The 27,223-nt window shown below is 40.7% G+C and overlaps 3 protein-coding genes across 3 annotated transcripts; all 3 read left to right on the top strand.

Annotated features, from left to right (window-relative positions):
• Positions 1-787: 787 nt before the first annotated feature.
• LOC145227774 (kelch-like protein 3) lies at positions 788-13,553 on the top strand. Its single transcript, XM_080092682.1, has 13 exons — positions 788-1,079; positions 2,037-2,143; positions 2,214-2,365; positions 3,949-4,081; positions 4,970-5,079; positions 5,661-5,777; positions 6,121-6,270; positions 6,422-6,556; positions 9,247-9,427; positions 9,828-9,929; positions 10,053-10,181; positions 11,009-11,149; positions 12,440-13,553. Exons 1-13 carry the CDS (start codon positions 901-903, stop codon positions 12,610-12,612), a joined length of 1,809 nt encoding a protein of 602 aa, XP_079948808.1. The 5' UTR covers positions 788-900; the 3' UTR covers positions 12,613-13,553.
• A 2,627-nt stretch (positions 13,554-16,180) lies between these two features.
• On the top strand, positions 16,181-19,690 carry LOC145227773 (uncharacterized). Its single transcript, XM_080092681.1, has 4 exons — positions 16,181-16,727; positions 16,889-16,915; positions 17,197-19,510; positions 19,601-19,690. Exons 1-3 carry the CDS (start codon positions 16,661-16,663, stop codon positions 19,503-19,505), a joined length of 2,403 nt encoding a protein of 800 aa, XP_079948807.1. The 5' UTR covers positions 16,181-16,660; the 3' UTR covers positions 19,506-19,510; positions 19,601-19,690.
• A 2,192-nt stretch (positions 19,691-21,882) lies between these two features.
• Positions 21,883-25,225, top strand: LOC145228165 (uncharacterized). The gene is made up of 3 exons (XM_080093168.1): positions 21,883-22,110; positions 22,258-25,012; positions 25,067-25,225. The coding sequence occupies exons 1-3, from the start codon at positions 22,071-22,073 to the stop codon at positions 25,161-25,163; spliced, it is 2,892 nt and encodes a 963-aa protein (XP_079949294.1). The 5' UTR covers positions 21,883-22,070; the 3' UTR covers positions 25,164-25,225.
• Positions 25,226-27,223: the final 1,998 nt, after the last annotated feature.

Consider the following 27,223-nt stretch of genomic DNA (forward strand, 5'->3'; position numbering starts at 1 on the left):
GTTTTTATTCCAAGTGGTCATTTCCTATAAATTTTCAAAACACGTGCTGGGTAACTAAAAACCAAATACTATATTTTTACTGATTACACCTGTGTTATAGCATATGGATACAAAATAAGATCTTACAGTTACTTATCTCTATGGCAATATGAGGTATGTACCGCTGGTGGGTGTGTCATATTACCCGAAAAAGGTTTTCTCATTATGTTGTTATTTTATTATTCTGGATAAGTATTTCTGTTTGTAGCACTTTGTATTGTAATCAGTGTAGGTACAAAGAGGAATAGTGGTGTAACAAAAACATAAATGCTAGTCCAGTTAATTAGGACATATAAATTGAATGACGTTTTTCGAGTCTATTTGCCTTTCCTACTCGGAAAAGGTAAACGATTAACGAAGGACAGTCACAGAATTGATAAATATGTGTTAACGTTGTGAACGGAAAAAAAACGCATAAACTCTAAACGTTGGCGAGCACTTATAGATAAACTGTTTTCATGTTTGCAAAGTGATTAACAGAAGATAGACAATAGCTTTTTTGCTTTAATTTTAATATTTTGTATAAAATGAAACTATATTTATATGAGAGGTGAGTAGATATCATAATAATGAAAGGAGAATGATAATGATTTTTTGTATTTAGAAATGTTTTAAAAATGTTGTGGCAGTTATCTGATTGGTAGATCTGTTACTGTTATTTACTGTATTAAAATTCAATATTATTGGGTTATATTCTTTGAAAGTGTTGTCATTTGGGCTTTCAATTTAAGGACACTCAATTATAAAACCCAAATTTGTTATTATGTAGGACATGTAAATAGCAACTTTGTTCATTGCAATGCTTGGTAATGTCAATCCAATTCATTTTCAACTGAATGTTAGTTAAAAAAGTGAGTCAAAATGATGACAATGAACTTTTTTGGAACGGAACTGGAGTCCTGTAGTGAAAGTACAGCAGCAGCAGCCTGTGTTGCAGCTGGTGGGACATCGGAGACTGGGCGCATGCAAAGCAATGCCCAACAATTTCGCAATGATACCTACCCAAAAGAAGCATTTGTTTCCATGAATACATTAAGGAAGTATGTTTTCATTACAGATGGGGGGGTCCGGACCCCCCCCTTTTCAAAAATTTTGTGGGTAAATTAAATAGGCTCAAATCGTTCGGTTACGGTTGCGTGATAACAGGGAGTCGTTATCTCAAAGTCGTGAGCTTCCAATCTCTTTTATTCGCTTGTTATCTAATCGCCAATTGTGACGTAACAAGGGTTTTTCGCCAATTGTGACGTAACAAGGTAGAGAAACCGCCGAAAGTTGGGCCGGGTTTCGGTTTTGGGCCTGCTTACAATTTTGGACAAAGCGTTTTGCCGCTTAACGCGTCGTTTTTACGTATAATGACGTCATTAGGGAATTTCCCAAAATAAAACGTTGGACCCCCCCCTTTAACAAATTCTGGATACGCCCCTGCAAGTACCCCATGTATATACCTTCGATACCAAGTACCGAGTACTTAACTACAGTGTTGTACCTAGTTGTGTATCACTGGCTAATTTGTCTGCCATGTCCGGGATACAGCGCGCACACACACATGCAGAAAAATATAATCTCGACACGATAGCGAAAAAAAATATATGCAATCTGGCGGAACTTTTTCCCGATTTTGTGTTGTCCAAATAAAATAGTGGCAAAAAGTTGCCCGTTTTCTTATAGTGTAAACCGGCTTCCGGTATTGAACGTTGGTATCGAAAACTGAGGTAAAATATTTCGATACTGAGTACGAGTATCGATACCACTAAAATCATTCGGTACCGGGTACTCGTCCCATCACTAATTAGTTTAGTTATACATGAGAGTTTGTAATTAAAATAACACTTTAATCTGATCTCAGATACCCTGGATGGCTAAGTGGGTTGTTAGTTAAGACAACACTCAGAAATGTACTCTTTCATGACATTCATTAATAAAAGCCCCACCAATAACGTTGTGATATGTTGGTTTTAATATTTTGATACTCATTTAAATTATGTATGTATGTTTAGAAATCGAGTTTTATGTGATGTGATTCTGGAAGCTGGTGATGTAGAAGTCCCTGTTCACAAACTTGTTGTGGCATCTTGTTCACCTTACTTCATGGCCATGTTTAATGGTATGTTGACATTAATGATACGCAAACTTGAATGCATCGTTATGAATATTGTTTCGAAACGTTCTTATAGGTAAAATGAGTGAAAGCAAAGCTGAGCGTGTGAAACTAAAAGGCATTGAGGGAAAAGCTTTAATTCAACTTGTGGAGTACGTCTATACAGCACAAATTGAAATTACTGAAGAAAATGTACAAGCCTTATTGCCAGCTGCTAGTTTACTTGAGGTATGGGTGTCTCTGTGAAGAAACGATTTTGTGCAACACAGTCATTTACTTTTTACATAACTATTAGCTGCGGTAACAATAATTTTTGAAATCGTGCATTTGGTGCAATCATTTTTATAAACTTGTGTAGTGTGTACCTCTGTGTATCTTTCATAGCGTTATAGGCAGGGTTGCCATACCGTCCTTATTTCTAAGATTTGTCCTTACTTTGAAGGGCTATGTCTTAGAAAAGTTTATTGTCCTTATTTCTAAGAAATGTCCTTATTTTTGACTTGAGTCCTTCTTTTGTCTTATTTTCAACAATTACTGGTCAAATCCCTATTACAAGTAAAAGTAAACCTAGACCTGAGCAGTTGTGAGATGTACAAAGTATTTTCTACGAACAAGAAGTGACTGAAACAGATTGTTTCTGCCAAAATATTGCATATGTTATGTCATGGCTCGTATAACTGCAAAAGATTTGTCCAAAAACGTTTGTTCTGTTTCGCATGAAAATTTCATTTTTCGATTGTCCTTATTTTTGGTTTCAAGTCGATGGTAACCCTGGTTATAGGTTTGTAATTAAGTCTTGAAAGAAAATTTAGCAGTACTAATCCCTTGTATTCAATGTATTCAAAGAGTTTTAATTATTTATGTATGCTTTATTTGTCCCAACCCTTGCACATTTATTATTGTTTCCTTAGACCTGGACCCTATCGTTTGTCATAATGATCTTCTTTACAATTTTATGTGAACATATACTGTAACTATATTAATACTTCCACATTCTTTCCTGGCACATATTTTTAATTGCATTCATCTCTGTTTTGCCATAGTAAACTGACGATGTCTATTGTATGATATTGTATCCACCAAGTCTTAGTGCAATTTATACTTTTGTTCTCCGAATTTGCATTAAAGTTTTCATAATGCATTAAAGTGGTGGTTCACAACCTCTTTTAATGAATTGCTGCCTTAACAATCCAAAACATTTTCATTCCTCCCTAATACCAGGGTTCCCGCGGGTATGGAAAACCTGGAAAGGTTATGGAATATAAATTTGTATTTTTAAGGCCTGGAAAAGTTTTGAAAGCCAACTTTTGCAAAAGTCATTGAAAAAGTATAAAATTTGGCGCCTGTTTTACCCTGAAAATGCCAGATAGAACTTAAAATTGCCTGACGTTTGTATATTCGTTGCAAGTATGGTAAATTGGCTACATCTACCTAAGCCCCTTTATTAGTTTTACGATGAGAATTGCTCTATTTTTTCGAAAAAGGTTATGGAAATTTGTTTTTGTTTTCTTGAAAAGTTTTGGAAAAGTCATGGAATTTATAAATGAAAATTGTGCGGGAACCCTGTAATACACTACATAGTAGATGCTAAACCATACCAGGATCATCATTAAAAATTGGGTCTTTTTATCAATTTCACAGGTTATATTCTGTGAGCTTATGCACCTATTTACAATCTAAAAACTAAAGTAAATCCCTCCTCAAGTTTTAAAATTTCTCCGTACTTGGTAACCACTGCATTAATGTATATTTTTTAACCTATCTTACTTTTAAAACTTTAGCATATTAAAATAGTATGTGTAACTTTACAGCTGACTTTTGTACGTGAGTCATGTTGCTGTTTTCTGCAATCACAATTACATCCATCCAATTGCTTGGGTATTCGTCAATTTGCTGACATTCATGCATGTTCTGATCTACTTTCACATGCAAGATCATTTACAGGTAACGTTTAATAATTGAGTTGTTGTAACACAAGAGTGGAAAAATTGGTTCTTATATGTAAAACGTGGTTGTACAACATTACCACTGTTGGACCACATACAATTGCAAGTTACATTGGTCACTTTGCATGACAACAATTATTAGGGCAAAGAAAAATAACACCAGACATATTGTATTGCTTAGAAACAAAAGTACTTTGGCTTACAGGCTGCAGCTTGTAAACATTTGGTCAACTTTAATGATAGTTTTTTAAAATTTTACCACTTAAAGTACTTAACATTATTTTGCCTAATTAGATTTAAAAGTGAGTGTGTAAAATCTCTATTGTATGTATCATTAAGTACATGTATAATTAATATTTTACACCCATGTTTAATGCATAGCTTCTGCCTTAAAATCATTTGACACAATTCTAAAAAAGTGACACTGCACATATTTAACTTATGTGGGAATTGTCTGTCTGAAGTTACCCTTAGAGCAGCGGTTCCCAACCTTTCTGGTTGCGCGACCCCTTGATACATTTGCCAAGTTGCGGTGACCCCAAGGATAAAATTAGTAGACTCTAAATTCAAATTGACTGTATTTTTTCTCCACAATAAAGTGGTTCATGAGTTTATTTTATTGTGGCTAGTGGCCTATGGCATAAAACAAGTTGGGAACCATGCCTTAGGCAACCCCAGCTGGGTCGCGACCCACAGGTTGAGAACTGCTGCCTTAGAGATTGACGATACTAGCATGAACCAAAATATATTAAAATACACCTAAATCCACGTTTGTGGTGATATTAAATCAAAAACATAAAAACGTTTTTGTAACACTTAGGAACTCACATTTACATTGGTTTTGCAAAAAGACATAAGGCACAACTATTTTCTGTGTTTGTTTCAGAACAACACTTCTCCGATGTAGTTAGGGGTGAAGAATTTCACAACTTGTCATGCCAGCAAGTTTGTGAGCTGATAAACAGTGACCAGCTCTCTGTGTCATCAGAAGAGATGGTAATGCATATTTGTTTTGCTTTGCATTATATATTGTTGTTTTTGTCCTGGCATTACTAGGCCCAAACTGTAAACAAACTGATCAACATACAGTGCTGGCCTCATTATCCGATTAATGCAATGCACTTAACTATTAGTGGTGTTCTGATTTAAGTAGGCTTGTTCGTCTAGCTTCCTAGCACAGTATATATTCCACCATTATAACTGGTCAATTGTGAAATTTAGCCATTTATTTCTTAAATTAAAGAGGCCAAACTCTTTTAAATCTTGATCTTAAGTCTACATTTTGTTAAGTTGTTGTTGAAAGTTCAATGCACCCTAGTTACTTCTAAAATATTGTTCATGATATTTTAGTAACTTTAAAAATATTTTTAAAATGGACATGCTAAATTCACAAAGGGTTGAGCTTTTGACCAAATCATTTTGTGCCTTTAACCAGGTATATTACTTTTTCTGCCAACTACGCCATTTATCTTTCAAGAGGTTATACCTACCACACAAATAACAAACTTTCAGCATTATCATATTTCCCACTTCATTCTTGCTGTGCATTTACAAACCACCATATGAATTGTTGTTAGGTGTTCGAAGCAGTTGTGGGTTGGGTGAGAAGTGATTTAGCCCACAGGTCCCAATACATGCCAAGATTGCTCGAACACGTCCGCCTCCCTCTTATGCCAAGCGACTATTTGGTTGAGGTAAGCATATATTACCCTGAAGACTTATATTTCATAGACATGTCATCAAAAGTTTGTGAAACAAATCCAGATGTGCACAGTTTTTGGATTACCTATTGGTGTATTTGTATCTGTGTCTGTGGGGTGTTTTCTGTTTAATGTTTGTTATTTGCATGAACAATTTGTTACCTTGTTTGCCTGCCAGATCATTTAACATTTGCTTGATCATTTGATCCCAAAAGTTTGTTTTAGTGGTTTGCAGGAAGTAGTGTACACCGCAACTGTGTACAGTCAACAACCAGCTTCATTAATTGTTAACTCACAGTTGTCTGCTAATGTTACCAATGGGTCATTGTTTGTACAGCGGGTGGAACAAGAGGTCCTGGTTAAAAACAATGATCTCTGCAAAGACTATTTGATTGAAGCGATGAAGTATCACCTGCTAAGCGCGGAACATCGAGCAACTATGAAAATTCCAAGGACCCGGCCCAGAACTCCAAAGGGAATGCCAAAGGTTATACATTATTTATTAAGGCATTTAGGAGTGTGTCTGTCTGCTTAATGATGAGAGGTGTTCTTAAAAGAAACAATGCCTACCATTAGACCTTATATACATGTTGTTATCCCCTGAAACGACCGTTAAAGTACAACTTTGATGTATGCAGTGCATGTACGTTGTTGGCGGCCAGGCACCTAAGGCGATCCGTTCCGTAGAGTGTTACGATTTCAAAGACGACAGATGGCGACAAGTTTCGGAAATGACTTCGCGTCGATGCAGGGCCGGTGTAGCTGTTTTTCAGGTCTGTATAAAAACAAAATTCCGATTCGATTTGTCCGGCATTACCGTCTGGAGCTATTCTACACAACCTCTTTACAAAACGTATATGGAACTTATGCAAATCGTTGACGGTTAAGGCTATTAGGGTCGGGGTGAGGGTTTGTGATTATTATAGGTTTATAATTCAATTTCAGAAACCTCTTTTGGGCTTATATTTTAACAAGCTTTAGGTATGGTACTAAACACTGTATGGTACCAAACGTTAATGCGTGTTAGAATATTAGCCCAAAAAGGGTATGTCAATGAATGTTGCTACAAAAGCTCACCAAGATTCTAATAGCCCTTACCGTCAGTATTATTTGCGTTTTATTAGTAGTTTGCGTATTTTAGAGTAGCCCCAATCTGTATTAGTAATCGTCTGGTAATTTGCGTTTCATAGCGGTGCGTAAATCAATTGACGTTTACTAGGCAATAAAGTATTGGAACAGTGCCGCGACTTGCTATTAGCGGTTTGTTGATTGTTGGTTTTCTGTCATGTTTGGTTGTTTTTCACTACACTGCTGTGTTTAACCTGTAGGGTTGAATAAAAAACCTTAATTGTTTTCACCAGGCAAGCATGCACGTAGTATTATGACATCGTAATTGGTTGACGTTCTAGGAAGGGCGACTCAAAACAAAAAAAGGTTGAGACCTTTTGAAGTTCATAATTTTTGCCTTTGACATACATAATTACATTTTTGTCACTCATTGATTATCACTGGGCAACAAAAAAATATTTTTTTGCTGGTGTCTGTAATGTTTTAACTGATTTTGACTAATTCTAGTGCCCTGATTTCAAAAATGCAATCGGTTTATCTCTATCACGTCTAGTTTTCCTGTTATGGTACACCCACGTTTCAAAAACAATCTATATGTATACACTATAGTGAAACTGGTTTTGAGTATTTTATTTGGAATTAACGTTATAACAAGAACAAAATTTTGAATTTAATTTTAATAGTAACAGGTGGACACTCCTTACAAACAAAATTCAACACAAAAAAACAAAAAAATGTTTCAAATTTGTAAGTTATCAGGTATTGGCCTACACATGTACTTTGGTAACTTTTGGAACTGAGTGGCAGCAATTTCGTCATGTTTAATTGACCAACAGCAGTTAGCCAGGACCACATTATTCCCTCTTTCCTGACATGTTTCGTTTTACTGATATCCCGTTGGAACCTTTCAGCTTAATTCTCAACATTTATATCCCCTACGTGTTAAGGGAAGTGTAGCTTTATACTCATTTTCGTACCGAATTTTTCAGACTGCTTAATAACTTAGTTATGTACTCTTTCTGATAATTTCAGTCCCTTTCTACTGTTTTTGTCCATTACTGCAATATTCCAATCAACATTAGGTAAGTGGAGCCCATTGCTTGTCCTAAACCCCTAAAGCCAAATCGAAGTGTACAAGATATGCACATTTGATACAGATCTTTTTTTTTCTTTTTGGTTGTGTTGTAAGGGTATTCACCAGAAATGTAGCATAAAACATCTTGGTAATTCATGTAACACCTCATAGATGACCTAGCCACTATTAATTTTAGTTTTACCACCTTGCTTTACTAGTCTGAAAATTACTCCATAAAACACGTATAGTTTAAAGTTACCACTAGCCTGCACCAACCATTTTTAGACAGAGCATAAGCATAGAACACATATTCATGCTATGAAACTGACTACACTGTAGGAAATTGATGTGTATAATGTAACAAAACTTTAACAAACACATAAAAGCATGATTTTAAAGTCATTGAATCAATATGGTCATAAATTTTGATTTTGTAAATAACTTAAAAAATTGACGTGATTGAAGAAAACCGCAATGATTTTTGAAATCAGCACCCCAAAATTAGTCAATATCAGTTTTAACATTAAAGACACCAAAAATTGTGTTGGCCAGTGTTATATGTTAACTAGGCTATTTTTTGAAGAAACGCACATTTTTCCCTGGGTCTTTTTCTGAAATGCCCGAAGTACATACTTTTTTGGGATGGTTTTCGATTCTATCTGGTTGTTTTTTACTGCTCGGCTATATTTAACTTGTCGATTCTAAACCTTGACTGTGGCAACCATGCAGGAGGTGTTACCACGCCATAAATATGTGACGCAACATAGTGTAGCAAGAAGTTTTTTGAAAAATTTTTAAACGTTCTGTTTCGAGCACGCTCGGTGCATTGTGGCGTCACAAACATTCCCACTTATGCACGAGTTTTGTAGATTTCCAAGATCCCTTGAGTAACGAGCGGTGTATCAAGCTGCACAGAGCCTATTACGAGTTTTCCACCACGTAATCTAACGCATTAAAAAAACATTTATTTAATTTCTTGAAAACCCTTTTGAACGCTAGTTTTACATGTCAGCGGGGCTTCAATACGCAAATTTAATGCTCGGGTCAATTTATGCCGCTGCTCGGCAAAACACCCGAGTATCAAAAACAACGATGCTCTGTACCGAGTACTCAAGTTTTGGCTTGGCTCGGCTCGGCGTATCCCTATTTGGGGCGAAATTTGCCATTTGTGGGAGGAATAGTTCATGATTTGATAAATGTTATTTGTTAAATATGCAACCTGGTGGACGAAACGCTTGTTTAGTATTTTCTTCGTTAAACCAGGCCGTTGTTATGTGAACACGGTATTTTCAACGAATATTAACATGTTAAATATGTCAGGGTTGCATATGGGCGGTGGGCGGCTTCAACGGGTCTTTGCGGGTCCGCACAGTTGACAAATACGACCCACTAACCGACTGTTGGTCACCTGGCGCCACTATGGAAGCAAGAAGGTCAACACTGGGTGCCGCTGTTCTACACGATATGCTGTACGCCGTTGGAGGATTCGACGGTTCCACTGGTAAATACGCTTTGGCTGTAACATACATCAGACATCACAGCTGTTCAATCGCCATATTATTAGCATGATACCCAACGTGGTTTCATGTTTGCCTTTTGGATGAGGTACAATAATTGTCAAACATTTGCTGAAAATAGTAAATGAAATATTTTGGTGGAGATTACTGATGAGATAATATTTTTCCACCAAGAAATCGCGTGTATTGGCGAACACCCAGCATCAATAATCGCCCCAATAATTGTTGGCAGTATTTGAGTACTGACTGGACCCCGTCTTAACATTTTTGTCGTTGGGCGATAATGCAGTCTGTAATATGTGACAAATGGTTCACAGTAGCGGGTATCAAAAGATTGAAAGCAAATAAAATCATGTAACACAAGTTTGGCGTTTTTACTTTCAGGGCTAAACACAGCCGAAGTATACGACCCAAAGGTTGGGGAGTGGAGGTCCATCACTCCTATGAACACCCGAAGAAGTAGTGTGGGTGTAGCGGTGCTTGGAGGTAAGAAACTAAAAAAAATTTCACCCATGTGGCACTGTAGAAAAACTTGGTGATAAACACTGCCGTGTACAAAGCAAGCCTCTTAAAAACCTTGTCAAAATTACATATCTTATACTTAATTAGGTTTGCTCTATGCCGTTGGTGGATATGACGGCGTTTCGCGCAACTGTCTGCTTTCCGTTGAATGTTTTTCCACTGTAACCAAAACGTGGTCGTTTGTTTCGGAGATGAGCACGCGACGCAGTGGTGCTGGTGAGTAGATTTACGCAAAAAGATTGACACTTATATATCATGCGTTGACTGAGGCAGTGCTTACCCAAGTGTTTTTTAGCCGACACCAATATTTTCCTAAAATATTTTTTTTATATCCCGCGACCGATGGATATGTCTAATTAGTATATTAGTTAAGATGAACATAAATTCATAACTGGGATCAGCCCTGAAGCGTCGATGCAGACCAGCGATCGCGGCACACTCATATATAAATCACAGTACGCCAGGCCCATTAGTATATTAGCTCTTTTTTATCGGTGAAACGCAGAAGCTTTTCAAAAAATCAGGTTTTCTGCTAGTTAGCCCTATTTATCGGAACGTCCTATTAGTAGGCAACATGCAGTTTAAAGTCATTCCAAATAAAAAGGCTACAAAGGGTCGCTGCCCATAATTTGGGTCACACTGTACTAAGGTATCAAAGGGTTGTCTCAAATATTTTTTTTAATAGAGTGCGAAACCTGTGTTGGCGATGTATGTAAGAAAGTTAAATATTTGGGGTCATGGAACAATAGGTGTTTTCCGAAAAAATGCAAAAAAGGTTTGGAAATTATGTGAAGGCAATAAAAGCCACTTAAATAAAAGTTTGTGAGGTAAAGGAAAATTACCGCGCGAAAATTGCTTTTACTTGACTTTAAGCATCATTATGAGGAAGTGTCTTGACTATAAATTGTTGAAATGGATCGAAGTATGTGATTTTTTGCTTTGACTAAAAATCTAGTTTAAACCAAACATTGCTGTTTTTATAAACAACCTTTCAACAATAAGACATCATCGCATATCATATCATCTTTTATCGCATATTTTAGGTGTTGGTGTTGTGGACGGTTTGCTCTATGCAGTAGGTGGACACGACGGACCTCTAGTAAAGAAAAGCGCCGAGGTTTACAATCCCGCCACCAATAGTTGGTCTCCCATCAGTGACATGAACATGTGCAGAAGAAACGCAGGTAAGGTTTCGATACCGCCAAAAATCCGCCTATGGTTCAGGTTCTGTTTAGATGCAAGGGTTTGTATTGTTCGTTCAAAGTTCTTAGGTGTGAAGGACTTGAAACCCTAAATGCCCCCTAAAATTACACCGCTATACACAGTACACCAGGGGTGCACAACCGGTTCGGTATGTCGGTCGCATCACATTATTTACCAATATGGCTGCCAAGTGTCTCCATGTTTTTTATATATCCCATCTATGCACGACAAACATGGATGCACTTGGCAGCCGAAAGGTTTCATGTTTTTCGTATATCCCATCTATTGGGGCTGAAAGTCCAGATTGATTTTTTTACTTTATTCATTGACTCAACTAAACGATTTGGCACTCATTTTTAACTATGACGTCAACATCTGTGTTATTACGTTTATTTTATTGTTTACACACAATAGGCGTACAATGGTCCGACGCGTATGGCTACTGGGCCGGTAATATATGTTTCCAACTAGAGTTTCTTAAAATTGAACGCTTTTTTAGTTGCACTCTGCAACCAGAGGTGCGACATCCACAGGGTTTCCGTGAATTAAAGGGTTCCCTGATGTTTCTTGTAACAATTCAAACAAGACTGATAAATAGTTCTGTTGTTGCGTACAACAGTGTTAGAACCCACGTTATAGCTCTCCAGTTGGTAAAAATCTGGCAATTTGTAAACTGCCAAGAAGGCCGAGTGGTTATAGCGCCATCGACTTGTGTCACTAGGTTTTGAGTTCTAATCCTATCTCGGTAGCTTAGTTTCCATGAACAAGAAACTTGAGCGGCATTGCCCCAAGCCAGTGGAACCTGATGGGTTGAACCAAATTGTTTTAAAACTCACCAATCGCCTAAATCGAAAACTGATTTCAATTTAAAAAAATATTTTTAGTTTTAAAAAAGATTTAACAAAAAAATTTAACTTATAACTGGCAGCTCGACGGCGGCCTCGTGAACATATTGCATTGATGCTTTGCCGGCCCACTAAAAATACAAATGAAACAAACAAAATAAAATTATAAATTTAACAAAAATCGAATAAAGGTTGTTTTTGTCCCGGAATCCCGGGATAAGCCAAAGTGGCAAATTAGAGAAACCCTATTTCCAACCCAACAAAATCTATTCAGACTATGTGTTCACGGCCGTACGTTGTGCACCCCTGCAACAGAGATAAACAGTCGATATTTTTTCAATTAATAAGTTTTTAATACCCTTTTAAGTTTACAGTGTGCTTGTACCCTACATCTTTAATTGTTTTATTTTTAACCCCATTGTACAGGTGTAGCTTCCGTAAACGGACTTCTCTACGTGGTTGGTGGCGATGATGGCTCGTGCAATCTTGTCTCAGTAGAATATTACAATCCCCGAACCGACTCATGGACGCTCCTTCCCACTACCATGAGCACGGGACGATCGTATGCAGGCGTGGCCGTCATCGATAAAATGTTATGACGCAGGAGCCCATGACAACTAATCCTTCTATTGGCTGGGTAAAATTTGCGTGCAATAGTATTTGCCTTTCTCTCATAGCTAAGAGCTCCCTCAAGCTGTACGACCTTTCACACAACTGTGATTTCTATATGAGGCCTAGGATCGTTTGTCGGCGCACGGCAATGCTACATGTGTATTTTGTCGATTGTACCAAGTTTCTGTCTTTTCTCTACAGCAAGTGAGTAGTACATGTGCTGTTTACAGAGGCTGGTGTCAAGTGCCCCATAGTCGGGGCAAGGTATAATTGTTTTCAACGCGGCCCCGCACAAAAGCCGCGTTCTGCATATTTTTTACCTCGCCACGTGTTGGGCGTCACAGCGTTCCACGGAAATCTCGTGTGACGTTCTTCGTATATTTTACCATGACTTGTGTGATGGCGCTGCTTGTCAGACCGAGCAATGTGTGAACCAGAAACCTCGTTCAGTGTTATCCCAAGCGTTCCAGCACCTTTACTCAGCCCTGTGCCGTGGTCAGTATAACGGGTTAAATTACCCTCGCGGAAATCTTGTTGTCCACGACAGAATGCATGGACTTCTGCTTTATAAGAAGCGCTTTGTTCTTGCTACATCTGTAGGTACCTTATGCGCCCTGCTTTCATTCGCTTATTTTGTTTTTTCACATTCCGTTGCTCGCGCTGCCGCGTGGTGGTGCCAGAGACACGCCATTTTTGTCGCGCGATTTCTGTGAAATCCTAGCAGCCCTCGCTTATCCGCGTAGCGCCGAGACGCCTATTTTTTGATTAAGTATTTGTTTTTTTCCTGTAAGCCTTGGTATTTCTCTCTTTCTTGTGCGCTCTGGCGATTTATTTGCGTTGTTGTTCAACGATTTTTCGGTACAGGGCGTTGTCGGTATTCGATCGCCATATCATGTCCAAAATACACACAGACGTTGAAATAACCGTATTTTGACCTCGTGTTGCTGCCACTACAGTGGTATTCTTAGTTTGCATTGGGAACAACGTTCAGTGCTGAAGTGCACAAACTTTTTCTAGGTCGACGACAGCATCACAGTTGATTATTTCACCAACAGCCGCCACTGTATCTATGTTTCTTGTTTATAAATTAAAACTACAAAGACTTTGCAAGATCATTTATCTCATATTGTCTAATCTTCTTGGACCCGTTGAATAAGCCTATAGGTTCATTATCTAATTTTATCTAGAGATGTACCGAATATTCTATTACACAAATCCCGTTTCGAAGTCTTTTTGTCTAATAAGATAACGCACGATATTTTAAACTACAAAAATTGCAGACTGGTAACCATAAACCCCATAGAACTAATGATAATAAAACACAACTATTCTGTTTTGTAGCACCACTGTTTGCCTGGTAGAAAAAGTTATGTTTTTAAGTCGAACGCCTTGCTTACGCCTGACGTCACAAACGATTCGGGCGAATACGTTCGAGTATTCGGTTTTGACTGAACCTAATTTAAACCGATTTGGTGAATTTCTAGATTTAACTAAACGATTTGTCAATTACTTCCAACTGTTTATGACGTTACAATCTATGTTGTTATTCTTTGATGTTTGCAAACAATCAGCCTACACATCAACTAATTTGCCGGCCAACCGGGAATATGAAATAAAATAGGTTTGAAAAATCTGATTTAAGTCCTCATACACTCCTAAGGTAGTTTAGAAAGCCAAGTGTCTGAAAAAAAAGTTCAAATCAATGTACGGCCTCAGCATAATTGTTTTGGTGTACATGTGCACTGCCACAGGTTTGACACCCCTGGCTTAGTGGTTATGTCTGTTATCACAAGGGCGTTTGCCTGCAAGAAAACGTGAAATGAAAAGTAAGAAAATGTCCCGACTTACTACAGGATGAAATTTTAACTATGTTGTTGCCAGATACGCTTTTTCTGAACGTTTCTTTGCAGAAATTCGAAATTCATATTCCAAACACAACGTTCCCGACAAAACACTTTTACAAAAAATATATTTGACATGTCATATGTCTTTTCCATAGATTATCTCGTGGGATAACTCACAATTATCTTGTTTGAAGTGGTTTTGTCACACAAACCAACCCAGAAGTAGGCTACACACCTGGAATATGTTTGACCAACATGGAATGAGAAACGTGCGCCGTGTCATGTAATTGTTCGGACACGAATTAGCAAATTGACCTACTCTTTGTCGCAATCAAACCCACCACTCACAAAAAGATTTTTTTTTGTTTTGGGTTTTTGTTTCCGACAAGAGATGGAGCGTTGGCGAGCGTCACTCTTATGTTGTCGATTTTGTGGGCGTCTCCGTGTTCAGGTAAAGGTACAGGTTGCGTGGCAAAGTGATTAGAGACCTCGGAAACGCAATAAATCCGAGCGACATCAAACAATGTAGTTTACCTTGCGACAACTGCGCCTTGTTTAACATCGCCCCTTTTTTAAATAGCAGACGCAAAGGTGGCCAACTTTTCTCCCACCTCTTGGAAAGGTTTCTTCTTATTGGCAGTTAGAAAAGCGTTAGTACCCAACCCCTGCAAATGTTTGCATTTTTAACTGCGCCCATGTGTGTTCTTTAATCAAGTTTCCTGATGGATAAAGTTTGACATTTTTATGTGGAAGAACTTTTCACCCCTCTTCTATTTCAAACAGATGTTTAACGTTGGGGTGGGAGGCCATACCAGATAACATATTAACCTTACAATTAAACTTTGACGCTTGCAACAATATTTTTATATCACACAACATTAACAAAATACGATGTTTTCTCTATTCACAACCCAAGCGGCTGGAAGCGCCCAGTAACTTAGCATTTTCAAAGAGCAAAAATGTTTCTTGCCCGCTTTAATTACACTGCTTAGGGCGTTCCTTGTTCTACATGGGTCCTTCGAACTTTGCTTTTCGAACAAGAGGTCGTTATGAAGACTAACTTGAAATGTCAACTCCGCCTGGAAAGCAAACAGCAATCAGTCGGACACAGGTTTCGTCAAATCATGATTGTTTTCCGGCCACGACACGACGAACGCCTGTTTGTTTGCAGTCGTAAAGCACTCGTCAAAACCAGCCTACGTAAAACTGTGACTCCCTGACATTTTACTTGATTCCTGAAAGGCGACTGCATTTTGCTACATACTTGTTGGGACCATGCAACACCGGTTTCTGTTTCTTGTACAAAAACGTTTTTTATCAGTATCACGCGAAAAGCAAACAGTTAATGTTACAATCATTCTATTTATATACTTGTAAGTCAATCTTTTTTCCAACATCTATGTGGTTTCTTGAAAAGCAGCTAAAAAAAACTTTAGTTAACGCTGACAATGACAAAATTAAAAAAAACTGCATTTCGTAGAATACTTTGTTAAATCTATCGTAATAAATTGACTAAAATAAATAATTTTGAAGTATTTTGGTTTATTGTACTACTCATGATAGACGCCAAATCTAACCTTTGGATAACCTGAGTTTGTGTGCACAGTTTTCAAACTCTGCGACACACATAAACAGAAAATGTCACTAAATTTAGAGGTACGTAAGTGCTCTGCATTAATTTATGTTAAAAACAATTGTTTTGTGAGCACATCTACTGTAATGGTCCGTTTGTTTTCACATTTAAATGTGTTATGGATATAAGATAAAAAAAATAGACTAAAGCTACACTGCAAACCCCGCAACTTTGCACGGAACACTTCAGTTACGCAGTACTGTTTTACGTCATCTAAACACGTGACTTGAAAAATTTCACATGCGGTTCGCTGTTTAACATTTTCCTTTGATGTTCAAACTTAGTTTGTAATGTCCGGGGTCTATTGTGCAGGTGTTTGCCGACTAATACAATGGAGCATGGGCGTCGCAAACCGCTAGCGAAAACATATATATTGCAAGGATTTCACCTTACTCCACAACATGCCAATAAGTACTTGTCGGAGCAGGTTTATACTCAATTACGTATACCAGGACTACACCTAGGAAAAACTAAAATTAGACATTTGTTTAAGAATAAGACGATTTTTAATGTTACCTTGTTTTTAGAAGTTTTGATTGTTAGTTAGTTCACGAAATCATGGCAGCAAGAATGAAACTTGCAATTTTCGCTCTTCTGGTTGCTTTTGCGTTTGCAGCGCCTCTTGGTGAGTGAACATGTTTTTTGTCGCAATTTGCTTAATTAATATAAAATGACACTGATGGTAAGCTTTTTGTACGTCGCAATTGGATATGGAAAAAATAAATTGTGATATTTCAAACTTTTTTTATTATTATTTTAAGTTTTAGCCCTGTACTTTTCTTTCAGAAAAACGAAGCGCCAACGATGAACAAGGTTTGGGTTTTGCATGCGCATTAAAGAGCTTTAATGCAATGTAGCATTTGTAACGACGTTATTATTTCCAAATGGCACGAACATTGTCATGAATATTACACCACACTAAGCAGTCGGATAAATCACTACAGGCAACAAACATACTAACAGCACCAGTCGTAATTTGCTCTGACAATTTATAACAGTTTATAGATAAAGACATGAATAACTTACAACAACTTACAACCTTGGCTTGTTCCAATTTTTATTCCAACTCTTCTAATTGCTGATTATGTTTTTAGAATTGGACAAAAAGTGGGTAAATCCAAAACTTTGGCCCAAATGGGTCCCACCGCGTGTTCCATATATGCCTGGTGGACAGGGACAGGCGCAAGGCCAATCCCAGGGGCAAGGATGGGGCGGACAGGGCCAGTCGCAAGGACAGTCCCAAGGGCAAGGATGGGGCGGACAGGGTCAGTCGCAAGGACAATCCCAAGGGCAAGGATGGGGCGGACAGGGTCAGTCTCAAGGACAATCCCAAGGGCAAGGATGGGGCGGACAGGGCCAGTCGCAAGGACAATCCCAGGGACAGGGACACGGCGGACAGGGCCAATCGCAAGGACAATCCCAGGGACAAGGCCACGGTGGACAAGGCCAGTCTCAAGGACAATCCCAGGGACAAGGACACGGCGGACAGGGCCAGTCGCAAGGGCAATCCCAGGGACAAGGCGGCCACGGCGGACAAGGGCAGTCTCAAGGACAATCGCAGGGACAAGGACACGGCGGACAGGGCCAATCGCAAGGACAATCCCAGGGACAAGGGCAGTCGCAAGGACAATCCCAGGGACAAGGACACGGCGGACAGGGGCAATCGCAAGGACAGTCCCAGGGACAAGGACACGGCGGACAAGGGCAATCGCAAGGACAATCCCAGGGACAAGGTCACGGCGGACAAGGGCAGTCTCAAGGACAATCGCAGGGACAAGGACAAGGCGGACAAGGGCAGTCGCAAGGACAATCCCAGGGACAAGGACACGGCGGACAGGGCCAATCGCAAGGACAATCTCAGGGACAAGGGCAGTCGCAAGGACAATCCCAGGGACAAGGACACGGCGGACAAGGGCAATCGCAAGGACAGTCACAGGGACAAGGACACGGCGGACAAGGGCAATCGCAAGGACAGTCCCAGGGACAAGGTCACGGCGGACAAGGGCAGTCTCAAGGACAATCGCAGGGACAAGGACAAGGCGGACAAGGGCAGTCGCAAGGACAATCCCAGGGACAAGGACACGGCGGACAGGGCCAATCGCAAGGACAATCCCAGGGACAGGGCCACGGCGGACAAGGGCAGTCTCAAGGACAGTCGCAGGGACAAGGACACGGCGGACAAGGCCAATCGCAAGGACAATCCCAGGGACAAGGCCATGGCGGACAAGGGCAGTCGCAAGGACAATCCCAGGGACAAGGACACGGCGGACAGGGCCAATCGCAAGGACAATCCCAGGGACAAGGCCATGGCGGACAAGGGCAGTCGCAAGGACAGTCTCAGGGACAAGGACACGGCGGACAGGGCCAATCGCAAGGACAGTCCCAGGGACAAGGACACGGCGGACAAGGGCAATCGCAAGGACAGTCCCAGGTACAAGGACACGGCGGACAGGGCCAGTCACAAGGTCAGTCTCAAGGACAGGGATGGGGTGGCCAAGGACAGACACAAGGACAATCCCAGGGACAAGGATGGAGCGGACAGGGCCAGTCGCAAGGACAATCCCAGGGGCAAGGCTGGGGCAGCCAAATCCAACATCAGCAGCAGAATCAATTGCAAGGTCACGCAGGAATGTTTGGTCAGGCCCAAAAGCAGTCACAATCACAAGGTCAGTTGTTAGCAAAGCGAATGTTTGGATTCCAGTTCCAAGGTCAAGCCCAAAGTCAAAGGGGTAGAGGTGGACGTCAGTCGCAAGCTCAATCGCAAAGTCAAATGGGTTATGGTGGGGGTGGCATGCACCAGTCTCAAGCACAAAGTCAATCCCAATCCGGACGCGGCGGAGGTTCGCAACACCAAATGCAGGTCCAAATGGGTTATGGTCATGGAGGACATGGCGGAGGTTTTCAAATGCAAGCCCAACACCAGCATAGCTGGCACAAACGCAATGGCCAGTTCCAAGCCCAGCAACAAGCACAGGCCGGCAATAATGGAGCCCAACAACAGGCGCAAAGTCAAATGCAACACGGCTATGGTGGATTCCAGGGACAATCGCAAAGCCAGGTACAAAAAGGCAGAGGCGGATTCCAGGGACAATCACAAAGCCAGGGACAGAGCGGTTGGGGCAGAGGTGGATTCCAAGGACAATCGCAAAGCCAGGTACAAAACGGAAGAGGCGGATTCCAGGGACAATCACAAAGCCAGTTACAGAAGGGTTGGGGCAGAGGTGGATACCAAGGACAATCGCAAAGCCAGGTACAACACGGCAGAGGTGGATTCCAGGGACAATCGCAAAGCCAGGTACAACACGGCAGAGGTGGATTCCAGGGACAATCGCAAAGCCAGGTACAAAAAGGCAGAGGTGGATTCCAGGGACAATCGCAAAGCCAACTTCAACATGCCTATTAACCATGGTAAGCATTTTTTTAAAGCTTGCTGCGATTATAAAACGGAAAGTTATTGCATTAGGCACTTGTTATAAATATATATTTGTTGTTTTTCAGAAAGATTACCAACTACTTGATTGAAGAAGCCGACGATCAATCGCTTTTTTGTGTGTTGTAAACAATAAACCAAATGTAGTGGCATTTTAAGTATACAATCCACACGGGTGTATTAAATATTACAGGCAGTTAGTACATCATATAACTAGGGCATAACGTCAAGGGACAGATTGGCTACAGTACATAGAAAAAAATGCAAGTAAATAAACAATTTTGAAAGTTTAATTTTAACGCAATTTCTTTAGCTTAGCGTGCATTCGTTTCAGAAACAATCACACCACAATTACATTACTGCACATTATATATTTAAAACGATTGTGAAATGAAATAAGTGTTAACACAATCAAATATTTTTATTTAAAGAAACCAACACATTTAACTAGGACTAATAACAAAAAATTTAAGATGGGTAATATGTAATGTTGCTTCAAAAACTGAATTCCGATCACCAAATAAATACACAAAAAGTTGACAAATTTTGATGACCTCGGTTAAACTTTGACACACGGTTGACACAATTAAACCCCAAATTTGCAATTCTGCTGAGACATGCCGGTTTAGATTTCGAAAAATAAAACCACTATCTCAACGGTTTACCCGTCAAAAAATACTTTAAGCGACACACGGCATATATTAGTATCTGCTTGATCACTCATTTTCAAAACAGAAATATTAATTTTGCCATTTTTGCTCTTAAAAGCATCTTCAGTTGCTGTCGCCCCAAAAACTTGAAAAACAATAAAATATTTACAACGTACTAAACACAGTTACCAAACTGCCAAATCAAATAGTGCCAATAAGAAAATTAAGAAGGTTTAACAGAGACCAAAGCTAAACAGCTGCAGAAGACATATCAACCATTCAAGGCTTCGGACATCGAAAAAAGGTGAATAACGCAGATTGTTTCGCAAAGCTCAAATAGATACACTTGATGTTATTGGACGTAGATAGGTCATATAACCATTTGTCCTCACAAATGTCTTCACCGCTTATTGGTGTCTTAACAACGATTGATACTGTAAAACAATTCGAAATGTTCGGTTTGTTTTTTAGTAAGGATGGATGTTTGATGTAATAATGATTTGCCAGCGTTATCCTCTAGACACGCAAAAATCCCTTATCCGCCTTGTTGATCGATATACATTCCATCTTGTAATAAATTGGCTTTTGTTTGTCCCATGTATTGGTTTTGGCATGTGGTGCAAATGGCAGCGAAGTTTTTTTTTCGCAAATCTGTTCTTGCCTCACAGGTAAGGTGTGCAGGCAGTGAAAACCATTGCTTTGAACTGTTCCTTTCGCCAGATAACGCGCACAGTCATGTGTATACATGAGTTTATTTTCACAGTGTGGCGCCCGGTTGAGGGTTTGGACGTACAAACTCCGGATTTTAACGCATCTTTGTGATGTAGGAAATCGGTACTATAACACGTAAAATGTTCGAAGTAGAAAACCTGAGTATTCTAGAATAATTGTTTTGAATCCTAAAAATCCAATCCAGTTATTAATTAATTGTTAAAATTTTTAGATGAATTATGATTGTCAACTCCAAATTGACGGGTGATTGTCGCCAATAGTGTTTGGTGAATGGTTTCAGCTGAACTACATAGCATTTAATATTGTTGAAGATCTTCATCAAACAAAACATTTGACAAATGGCCGAAAATCTTGACAGGGCAAGACATGTACTTTATGGTCTACACACATAACTTAGTCGTCCAGATTTGCTTTCGGGGCGGTTTCAACGTGTCACATCTGATAGATAAGATTAACGTTGGCCACAACTTAGGCGACCTTTATACAAAACAACTTTCAGCAAACCAAAGAAGCACGAACCAAGCCCAAGCTTCACGTGTGTGCTAAGTTAAACCTTTTGCGCTTAGGTTAAATTTGACAAGCACCGGGTCTTGTGTATTCTCTCATCAAGACGGGCGTCGCCGTAAATGATTTTACGCGGCCAATCAAAAAAAGTCATCCTGTGTTCCTCGGTAAATATTGGCCTGTTTGTTACGTTTGCGTTCCTGTGCTCGTATAAATACTGTTGCCAAACGACCTGCACCTGCAGATTACGAAAGTTTATATGTGGCATGTTTTTGTTCACAAAGGGTTTAGCTTCGTTTTTGCACAAATGTAGTGATTAGCTGAGATATTTGTGAGCAAATTAGGAACATGAAATGCAATGCAAGAAGATACGGCGTCATTATAAAGGCTGTTTACGCCTATTTGTGAAAAAGCTTTAATGCGATTTCGAATAATTCTCAATTTTTTTTAAAACTACGCCAACTAAACCGTCTTAAGGTTGTCAATTTTGCTGACTAACTACATTTTTATATGCCTCAAATGTAGAGTTATTGCTAGTTTAATTGACAAATATTTTCACGTGCACTAAACAATACGTTTTCCAGAACGATTGACATAGGACAACATTAAGATGTTTAGGGTGATTATTGCCGTCTGCCTTTGTGCAGCTGTAATGGCAGCCCCACTTACAGAAGTTAAGCGAAAAGAACTGGGTAAGTTAGCATTCACGAAATGCTTACACAAAGTTATTTGGAAATTATGTTCAAAAATATAACTCTTAGATAATTGTTTCTGGTTCTACTATTGGGATAACGTATGCAATCAGTATAGTTTGTAAAATATCTTTGCTTATTGTTTAGATTCCAAAAGGACGCGGGACCTACTGGTTCAGTTAAGATCGTATCAAAGCCAAGGTCAGTCGCAATCCCAAAGCAATCACGGTGGATGGGGAGGTCAAACCCAACAACAAGGACAGTCCCAGAGCAACCACGGTGGATCGGGTGGACAAACTCAATCCCAAGGACAGTCCCAGAGCAACAACGGTTGGGGAGGACAATCTCAACAACAAGGGCAGTCCCAGGGTCAGTGGAATAAACGTGGCTACCAATCTCAAGGTCAGTCGCAATCTCAGAGCAACCACGGTGGATGGGGAGGTCAAACCCAACAACAAGGACAGTCCCAGAGCAACAACGGTTGGGGAGGACAATCTCAATCCCAAGGACAGTCTCAGAGCAACAACGGTTGGGGAGGACAATCTCAATCTCAGGGACAGTCCCAGAGCAACCACGGTGGATCTGGTGGTCAATCTCAATCTCAAGGACAGTCCCAGAGCAACAACGGTTGGGGCGGACAATCTCAATCCCAGGGACAGTCTCAGAGCAACAACGGTTGGGGAGGACAATCTCAATCCCAAGGACAGTCTCAGAACAACAACGGTTGGGGAGGACAATCTCAATCCCAAGGACAGTCCCAGAGCAACCACGGTGGTTCTGGAGGACAATCTCAATCCCAAGGACAGTCCCAGAGCAACCACGGTGGATTTGGTGGACAATCTCAATCCCAAGGGCAGTCTCAGAGCAACAACGGTTGGGGAGGTCAAACCCAACAACAAGGACAGTCCCAGAGCAACCACGGTGGATCAGGTGGACAATCTCAATCTCAAGGACAGTCTCAGAGCAACAACGGTTGGGGAGGACAATCTCAACAACAAGGACAGTCCCAGGGTCAATGGAATAAACGTGGCTACCAATCTCAGGGTCAGTCGCAATCCCAGAGCAACCACGGTGGATGGGGAGGACAAACCCAACAACAAGGACAGTCCCAGAGCAACCACGGTGGATCAGGTGGTCAAACTCAGTCCCAAGGACAGTCCCAGAGCAACAACGGTTGGGGAGGACAATCTCAACAACAAGGACAGTCCCAGAGCAACCACGGTGGATCAGGTGGTCAAACTCAGTCCCAAGGACAGTCCCAGAGCAACAACGGTTGGGGAGGACAGTCCCAACAACAAGGACAGTCCCAGGGTCAATGGAATAAACGTGGCTACCAATCTCAAGGTCAGTCGCAATCTCAGAGCAACCACGGTGGATGGGGAGGTCAAACCCAACAACAAGGACAGTCTCAGAGCAACCACGGTGGATCAGGTGGTCAAACTCAGTCCCAAGGACAGTCCCAGAGCAACAACGGTTGGGGAGGACAATCTCAACAACAAGGACAGTCCCAGAGCAACCACGGTGGATCAGGTGGTCAAACTCAGTCCCAAGGACAGTCCCAGAGCAACAACGGTTGGGGAGGACAGTCTCAACAACAAGGACAGTCCCAGGGTCAATGGAATAAACGTGGCTACCAATCTCAAGGTCAGTCGCAATCTCAGAGCAACCACGGTGGATGGGGAGGACAAACCCAACAACAAGGACAGTCCCAGAGCAACCACGGTGGATCAGGTGGTCAAACTCAATCCCAAGGACAGTCCCAGAGCAACAACGGTTGGGGAGGACAATCTCAACAACAAGGACAGTCCCAGAGCAACCACGGTGGATCAGGTGGTCAAACTCAGTCCCAAGGACAGTCCCAGAGCAACAACGGTTGGGGCGGACAGTCTCAACAACAAGGACAGTCCCAGGGTCAATGGAATAAACGTGGCTACCAATCTCAAGGTCAGTCGCAATCTCAGAGCAACCACGGTGGATGGGGAGGACAAACCCAACAACAAGGACAGTCCCAGAGCAACCACGGTGGATCAGGTGGTCAAACTCAATCCCAAGGACAGTCCCAGAGCAACAATTGTTGGGGAGGACAATCTCAATCCCAAGGACAGTCCCAGAGCAACAACGGTGGTTGGGGAGGACAATCCCAACAACAAGGACAGTCCCAGAGCAACAACGGTGGTTGGGGAGGGCAATCCCAACAACAAGGACAGTCCCAGAGCAACAACGGTGGTTGGGGAGGACAATCCCAACAACAAGGACAGTCCCAGAGCAACAACGGTGGTTGGGGAGGACAATCCCAACAACAAGGACAGTCCCAGAGCAACAACGGTGGTTGGGGAGGCCAATCTCAACAACAAGGACAGTCCCAGAGCAACAACGGTGGATCTGGTGGACAATCTCAATCCCAAGGACAGTCCCAGAGCAACCACGGTGGATCTGGTGGACAATCTCAATCCCAAGGACAGTCCCAGAGCAACCACGGTGGATCTGGTGGACAATCTCAATCCCAAGGACAGTCTCAGAGCAACAACGGTTGGGGAGGACAATCTCAATCCCAAGGACAGTCCCAGAGCAACCACGGTGGTTCTGGTGGACAAACTCAATCCCAAGGACAGTCCCAGAGCCAAGGTAAAGTTAAAAGAGGTTATCAACATCAGCAGCAGGGACAGACACAAGTATCCATTAGCAAGGGCGATGCTGAGATAAATATCCAGCACCAATCGCAATCTCAAAGTCAAATCGGTGCCGGCTCCCAGAGCCAATCACAGAGCCAGTCTCAGGGCCAAGTCGGTAATTCAAACCCCCCTCCTCCTCCCCCACCACCCCCTCATGATCCAGCACCGCCCCCACCACCCCCACCAAAGCCCGAAAGCCCCAAACCACCGCCTGGTTCACCACACGGCTCGTCTAAAGGCTCCAAGGGCTCGAAAGATTCCCACAAATCCAAGGGAACAAAAAGCTCTAAGAAAACCAAAAGCTCTAAAAAAACCAAAAGCTCTAAAAAAACTAAAAGCTCTAAAAAAAGCAAAGGGTCAAAAAAATCGAAAAAACATTAATTGAATTTAAAAAGATAAAGTGCCTTCTGATTATTAATTGTTGAAGTTAATTTACACCCAAAACGAACTTTATAACAAGTTGGTATTTTTGCTATTCATTAGGTATTCTTTGCATGTTCTAGATCACTCAGTTTAATTTTGTTATACCAGCCCCTAACTTATATGTTGCACATTTTTGTGACAGGTTTGCACTGATTGCCCGGATGGGATTTGCATGCCGAAATCACAACTTCTCACACAATTCTAGTCTTGGTAATTCGTCGTCTTGGTAATCCACTGCAACCCTTTCCACGTCAGATTTGGGCAAATTCAGGATCTTGCATGAGTTATTGGTTGGCATTTACTAACAACTTACATACTCGCTTTGTACCTAGTCACGTGCATGGTTTGTTGTTTCACTGCAAAGCCACTTCTTCATGTAGATTTTTGTATACACAATCGGATTTTGCACACTTTTAGTTTCTTTGCACATTTACATCCTATGTTGAACGCTAAAACAGTGCAGAGTTTTTACCGTCGGCTATGCGAGTCATTGACAAACTACCATATTGAGTACCACGTTTTTGGTTTTTACTTTAATCTTGCGTTTTTGTAACGCATAAATTTGTGTGTTCTGTATACTCAGCTTTTTCGAATCAATAAAATTCATTGCATCGTAATTGTTACATGCAAAATAAATAAAAGAAAGACAAAAGGGGAAACAGTTAAGTCGAAAAACCAGTAAAGTTGTGACAGGAAAGTTAAAAATTGTAAATTAAACGCAACAATAATACCAGATAGTGAGCCTAAATTAATTTGCCTCATAAGTTAACACTCAAAAATGTAACAGTTTGTAAAATTTACTGTTTAGGTATAAAAAGGTAATCTTATTTGATATTTCCCAGTACACCAGGGCCATTGAAGGCGCTATACCGAATCAGCCGGTCACCAAGCATTCACCACCAAATGGCAAGGCGTAGGCTAGAAAAATCTGCGACAAAGAGCATCTTTGAACAATGCTTATTGTTGTCCAATGACCTTCTTTGTATAAAACAGCATATTAGGTGTTTCTCTACACTGAAGGCACAATTTGACATTTTTTCATATTTGTAGGCATTGAAGCCACAGAGTAAACCTACTCCAAATATACAACAAATTTGTACGTGTTGTATTGTATTGCCCGAGGTTTGGCAACAAATTAAAACTGACACAACAGTTGGGCTGAGTATATTTTAGTAAATTCAACAACCACGCAATACAAAGCACTGGGATGTCTGTGACCTTATCGTTTATCAAACGATAATTTTGTTGATGCACATGAATGAGGGACTTAAATTCATGGCGTGAAAGACACGGTACCGCCCAAACCCTATTTTGGGCTAAAAACAACCTGTTGAAGAGCGATGCTAATTTATTTGTTTCTTGGCCGTGTTTAAGCAACAAGACAAAAGTATCAAGTGAAGAATCGACAGCATTATTTTAAACAGGACGAGTGATTTAGGACAATAATTAGTGCTGGGGAAAAATGCTAAAATTTGTTTGGGATTTGCATGCCGAAATCACAACTTCTCACACAATTCTAGTCTTGGTAATTCATCGTCTTGGTAACCCACTGCAACCCCTTTCTTACAACACCACGTCAGATTTTGGGCAAATTCAAAAGGTCACTTGGTAGTCAATAAAATGGTATCAATTGCGACAAAGAGCATCTTTGAACAATGCTTATTGTTGTCCAATGACCTTCTTTGTATAAAACAGCATATTAGGTGTTTCTCTACACTGAAGGCACAATTTGACATTTTTTCATATTTGTAGGCATTGAAGCCACAGAGTAAACCTACTCCAAATATACAACAAATTTGTACGTGTTGTATTGTATTGCCCGAGGTTTGGCAACAAATTAAAACTGACACAACAGTTGGGCTGAGTATATTTTAGTAAATTCAACAACCACGCAATACAAAGCACTGGGATGTCTGTGACCTTATCGTTTATCAAACGATAATTTTGTTGATGCACATGAATGAGGGACTTAAATTCATGGCGTGAAAGACACGGTACCGCCCAAACCCTATTTTGGG

Source organism: Phallusia mammillata, chromosome 5, assembly GCF_965637545.1.
Source record: "Phallusia mammillata chromosome 5, kaPhaMamm4.hap1.1, whole genome shotgun sequence".
NCBI classification, from domain to species: Eukaryota; Metazoa; Chordata; class Ascidiacea; order Phlebobranchia; family Ascidiidae; genus Phallusia; species Phallusia mammillata.

Coding starts and splice junctions, on each gene's coding strand:
- LOC145227774 (XM_080092682.1), top strand. CDS start 901: ATGATGACAATGAACTTTTTTGGAACGGAACTGGAGTCCTGTAGTGAA. Junction 4,082..4,969: donor ACATGCAAGATCATTTACAG/GTAACGTTTAAT, acceptor TGTTTGTTTCAG/AACAACACTTCTCCGATGTA. Junction 11,150..12,439: donor CATGTGCAGAAGAAACGCAG/GTAAGGTTTCGA, acceptor CCCATTGTACAG/GTGTAGCTTCCGTAAACGGA.
- LOC145227773 (XM_080092681.1), top strand. CDS start 16,661: ATGGCAGCAAGAATGAAACTTGCAATTTTCGCTCTTCTGGTTGCTTTT. Junction 16,728..16,888: donor TGCGTTTGCAGCGCCTCTTG/GTGAGTGAACAT, acceptor CTTTTCTTTCAG/AAAAACGAAGCGCCAACGAT. Junction 16,916..17,196: donor AAGCGCCAACGATGAACAAG/GTTTGGGTTTTG, acceptor TTATGTTTTTAG/AATTGGACAAAAAGTGGGTA.
- LOC145228165 (XM_080093168.1), top strand. CDS start 22,071: ATGGCAGCCCCACTTACAGAAGTTAAGCGAAAAGAACTGG. Junction 22,111..22,257: donor AGTTAAGCGAAAAGAACTGG/GTAAGTTAGCAT, acceptor CTTATTGTTTAG/ATTCCAAAAGGACGCGGGAC. Junction 25,013..25,066: donor CCTGGTTCACCACACGGCTC/GTCTAAAGGCTC, acceptor GGGAACAAAAAG/CTCTAAGAAAACCAAAAGCT.